This window comes from Sphaeroforma arctica (assembly GCF_001186125.1).
Source record: "Sphaeroforma arctica JP610 unplaced genomic scaffold supercont1.1736, whole genome shotgun sequence".
Lineage (NCBI taxonomy): Eukaryota > Ichthyosporea > Ichthyophonida > Sphaeroforma > Sphaeroforma arctica.
In genome coordinates, this window is record NW_014038822.1 from 6772 (window position 1) to 11723 (window position 4952).

General features: G+C 42.7%; 2 protein-coding genes across 3 annotated transcripts in view; one reads left to right on the plus strand and one right to left on the minus strand.

Moving 5' to 3' along the window:
- SARC_11525 overlaps positions 1 to 2145 on the plus strand; it is a gene marked incomplete at its 3' end in the record, with an annotated part of 2666 nt that extends 521 nt beyond the window's left edge. Inside the window, exons 2-3 of one of the 2 annotated variants that reach the window (XM_014294386.1) lie at positions 745 to 850; positions 1372 to 2145. In XM_014294386.1, the coding sequence (XP_014149861.1) occupies positions 758 to 850; positions 1372 to 1551 (273 nt within the window). In that variant the 5' untranslated portion in view covers positions 745 to 757. The remainder of the gene's footprint in view (positions 1 to 744; positions 851 to 1371) is intronic. The other variant, XM_014294387.1, reaches the window with a different exon arrangement.
- SARC_11526 (dihydropyrimidinase) lies at positions 1648 to 4756 on the minus strand (the record flags this gene model as incomplete). Its single annotated transcript, XM_014294388.1, has 9 exons — positions 4558 to 4756; positions 4256 to 4450; positions 3808 to 3954; positions 3385 to 3630; positions 3177 to 3230; positions 2718 to 2993; positions 2466 to 2528; positions 2154 to 2240; positions 1648 to 1713 (listed from the first exon to the last, which is right to left on the minus strand). The coding sequence occupies exons 1-9, from the start codon at positions 4720 to 4722 to the stop codon at positions 1648 to 1650; spliced, it is 1299 nt and encodes a 432-aa protein (XP_014149863.1). The 5' UTR covers positions 4723 to 4756.
- Between the last annotated feature and the right edge of the window lie 196 nt (positions 4757 to 4952).

The window sequence follows — 4952 nt, forward strand, 5'->3', positions numbered from 1 at the left end:
CACACACACACACACACACACACACACACACACAACTATATATATATATATATATATATATATATATATATGTATATATGTATATATGTATATATGTATATATGTATATATGTATATATGTATATATGTATATATGTATATATGTATTGTGCGATCGTTTCGGGCACAGTCACATATTGCACATATTGATACAAATAGGCTTATGTAGCAATGATTTCATAAACGTCTCGTTCGGATCACAAGCACCTACTTGCGCACTCAACTGATCCACACGAAATCATGTGACTTTGTTAACGAATGTTGAATATAGTGTGTTGCGCTTCCTTTTCTTTTTTCAAATGAACCTGATATGATCGCGAAGAATACTGATCATACGAATTCAATCTACAAACAAAGAGTGACGTTCACCAGAAATAAAGCTTGCAATCTCTTTTCATCATCAGTCATAAGACTTGTTGCGTTCGTAAATGTTTTGTTTTTCAACGCACTTATTGTAATCTTTTATGGTTGTTTGTAACCCCTGTTCTTTTTATTCTAGACAAGATAGACCGCACATAACGCACACAGTACGTCATATAAGGTGAGAAGGTACCATTCACACCACTGCACACTATGATAAACATCTCACCCTGAACCTCGCTACTGGTTAAGTATCGTTGTTCACATTGGTAGTATCCTTATTGCGCAGGTTGACCCGGGTAGAAGTCACCATTGTTCACATTCGTAGTTTCTCACATTGCGCAGGTTGACTCGAGATATGCGAATGTATACAGAAGAAGAGGTAGCGGAGGTCAAAATTTACGATCAGTGGAAAGCGGATGGCGTCGATGAGTACAAACTGCGACAGCAGGTGGGTTGTTTTGAAATAAAAGCTTAGATATTTTGCTGTTAAAGATGTAATTGCTTAGCGTCAGGTGTTGAGAGGCGTTCCAGCAGGTGTCGACCGGACGGAATATTTATATCACTGAATAGTGTAGTCTATTATACGAATTAGTACTCGCCTAACATTGTTCTGCTTGTGCTCTTGGGAATATCCACTGTGTTTCTGCTTTCTATTTCACCCGTCGCGACGAAGTACGGACTATTTTTGTACCTCATGCTTCTACCACTAGTTATTATGTTACATCACCTATTCGAAGCATGTGTGAGATTGTAGCAAAGTTTACAGAATCTGGGCTCAACTGCGGTCGCTGTTTCGCCTTTTGTTCTGTTGCTTACGGTCGTTCAATCCTCCGAATCTGAGCTACTGCACGCTCCAAGCAATGCTACTACATTATACCTAACACTTCACAAGAAAGGTGCTTGGGTTTTTAGGTGCGACTGCACACAATACATTTATACCATACACAAACTTCAACTTCATCCACTTAGGCCAATGTGGTCGAAGAAACGCGTGCGATGATCCCACACACGAAGAATCGACTGGACGATCAAATCGAGTCACTTGCTGCGCTATTGCTCGTCCCAGGCTACGAAGACACAGAGCAAGTCAAGACGGCCAAGGAGGTGCTCTTGCTTGCTCAAGAAAGAGCGGACATGGTTACCAAGTAGTTGATGTATTGCTAGTAAGATGACAAGAAACAGATACGATTGACTTTATTCAATTGGCACGTTGTTTCGGGATCTTCGGACTACCGGCTGAAAATTTCACTTTTCGAGAACTGCAACGGGACCGGTGTATGGCTCTCGTTCAACCTTCTTCGGTTGGCGCACCTGTGCAAGAATGGTGCGAGTATCAAGGAAGCCATGTTGGTCCGATTGTGTATGAGGGCAATGCAAGGGAACTGGCAAGCAGTGCCTGCATGATAGCCGTCCACGTGGTGCAAAGATTCAGAGATATAGTCACGTCTTCAAAAGAAACGTGGACATAACTCGTGTTCACCGAGAAGTCGGATATCAGGATCGAGAGGTAGAATACACCCCGGTGTACATCAATAAGGCAGGCAATATACAAGGGAAAAAAACTAGATCAAATACCTAGTAACTGGATACTACCATGCAAGGCAAGTTGCTACATAAAAAAAATAATGCTCGTCTCAGACACTGCGTATGTGACCTTGACGTGGCTATAACATCCGTTGCACCAGCACGACTCATACTTCATAACGGCATGCGACGAAGGCAAAACTATAAATAAAGCCAGCGATACTTACAACATCCCGAGTCCTGATCCGGTTGTAGACATGCTCGCAATTGGGCGGAGTCTCTACAAAGCGGCCGGATCCTCTAGTAGTTGAGAGCTGAAAGAAAACATTCGAAATGCGAGTACGCTTGACCACATGTGTTGGTATAAAACATAGGGTTGTAGATTAAGAACGTCGAATGGTCGTATACTATACGAAACTAAAGCTAAGTTGCGAATTCGTGCGTTGTCTAAATTGACTCTTTATGATGGCACATGCTGCATTTCCTATACAGACATCGCACGAACCAGTGTATGATGGGTTCATGCATATAGCGTATACCTTGTTATCTTTCCAGACCACCGTTCCTCTGCTAATAGTCACCTTGGCGAGCCCTGTAACAGTCTTTAATGGAACAAGAAGGTATATTTCAATGTTTTGCTTGAATTCAATACACCAAAGATATTGATCACAACTCGAATAAAACGCAACACATAACGTCTTCGAACTTGTCAAATAGAACATCCACGGCACATAAGCTTGTACCATACAATCCTGCACAATTGTCAAGGCAGCGTGAAACAGCAACCTTACCTGTCCCTCAAAGATATTGAAGTTGACAGCTTGGTGATGGGTTTTTGCACTGATTGTGCGCTGAGCATTCGCATCCCAGACCACTATATCCGCGTCACAACCAACTGCAATGCGCCCCTTGCGCGGATATATATTGAAAATCTTTGCCGCGTTTGTGCTGGTGACTGCAACAAATTGCGACGGGCTGAGTTTCCCGGTAGCAACACCTCTGTCCCATACGATAGACATTCTGTCTTCCACACCATTGATTCCGTTAGGGATGGCGCGGAAGTCGTCCTAACATGGGCACGTGCGAGTCAAAGGAAGACAGAGGAAGACAGATCAGACCACCAATGAAGGCATTACAAGGCAACGCAAAACTAACGCCAATCTTGCAATGTGGGATTTCTCCTCCTAACATCATCTGAAAGTGAAGAAAAAAAGGAAATACTTGGACAAGAAATTCACCGCGAGACCTACCTTGCCAAGAGCCTTTTGGTCTGTATTGAAGGTACAGTTGTCCGTACCGGTGGTCTGTAGACGCAAGGAATAAATGTGCATTGTCAGTATTTCATAAGGGCGTCTACTACGTCACACACGTAGTTTCAAATGCTGATCATTGAGTTAGCAATTAAAGTTTTACAGTCAACGACAGAATTTAAAACTTCTGCACCTCTGATATACTTACCTGCAGATCTCCACTAGCCAGAAGATCCATGAGATAGCCTGGGGTGGATGGGTCTGGTCGGATGGGTGGTCCCATAACGTGATGTGCGGCATGTCGCCAACACTTGTTGAAGTGGCAGTTTCCATCTGCACCCAATCCTGCGGCGATAGGTTCACCAAAAACAACACACCCTCTTCGTCTGGCAGCAGATATCACGTCTGCGGACGTCTTGCTCATGACATGGACAACATACAGCGGGCAATTCACCTGCAGTTGTGATGTTGTTTGTGGGGACAGTCAGGTCAAGATAACGGATTATTTGAAGTCCGGTAATTTATGTGGTGTGTTGGCACTCATTTTCATGTACAAATCATTCTGCAAGGGCAAATCCAAAACCTATGTCAACCGTAGTAACCGGCGGAACAGTACACAATCGCTACAAACCTGGTTGGCAATCATGATGGCGCGCTGGGTTGCCTCCGCTTCTACCTCTTCAGTACGACACAGCAGGTGGCCTTCAGGACCCGTGATACCCTTTGCAACCATTTCCGCGCTCTTCTTTGCAATCACATCACCGTTTTCAGCGTGTACCTTATAATTGAGTTCATCAAAACTCGAATGAATACTTCACAAGCGAATCGCATTAATTCGTCAGTGGAAGAATTATAGCTTTCCGGTTCCAGTTCCGAAACTGAGCACGTATATGCACGCACACGGTGGTAATTATACGCATACATTTACATGGGGATAAGATAGTATGAACTTATCATCTCAGACATTTGTATTCTGCTGGTAAACATGAATGGATTCTAAGAGCAGCACACGGACCCAATCAATACAGTCATAACGGCACGAAGAGGACGTTCGTTATGAACAACAACACGATGCACACCTGAGCTAGAGCGCCAATTTTGCCAATGTGCTCGTAGCAGTTGAGCATGTCGTCATCGCGCAGCATGAAGACATCTTTGTATGCCATGAATGTCTTGAACGAATTGATCCCTACTTTGGTGAGCTCCACCATCTCATTGGCGACCTGTTCGCTCCACCATGTGACAGCCACGTGGAATGCATAATCACACACAACCTGCCAAATTCAGGATTCGTAAAACAAATAAAAATATGATTTTAGAAAGCGAGTCTGCGACGATGAAGAACGATGGCTGTTCAACGTAACTTTTGAAACAAGCCCACCTTTTCATCAGCCCAGCCCCGCCATTTCTTGTACGCTGCCGTGAGAGATTCACCCTTGGTCGGCATCACAAAATCAATGATCATCGTGGTACCACCAGCCACCGCCGCCTGCGTTCCAACGAGAAAATCATCTACCGCATGTGTGCCCATGAAGGGCATTTGCATGTGCGTATGCGTGTCGATACCGCCAGGAATCACTGCACGTAAAATTGAGATTGCGAAGTTTAAAAAAAAATCATAATAAATTGCTATGCCGGAATGATATATATATATATATATATATATATATATATATATATATATATATATATATATATATATATATATATATATATATATATATATATATATATATATATATATATTATATATATATTATATATATATATATATTA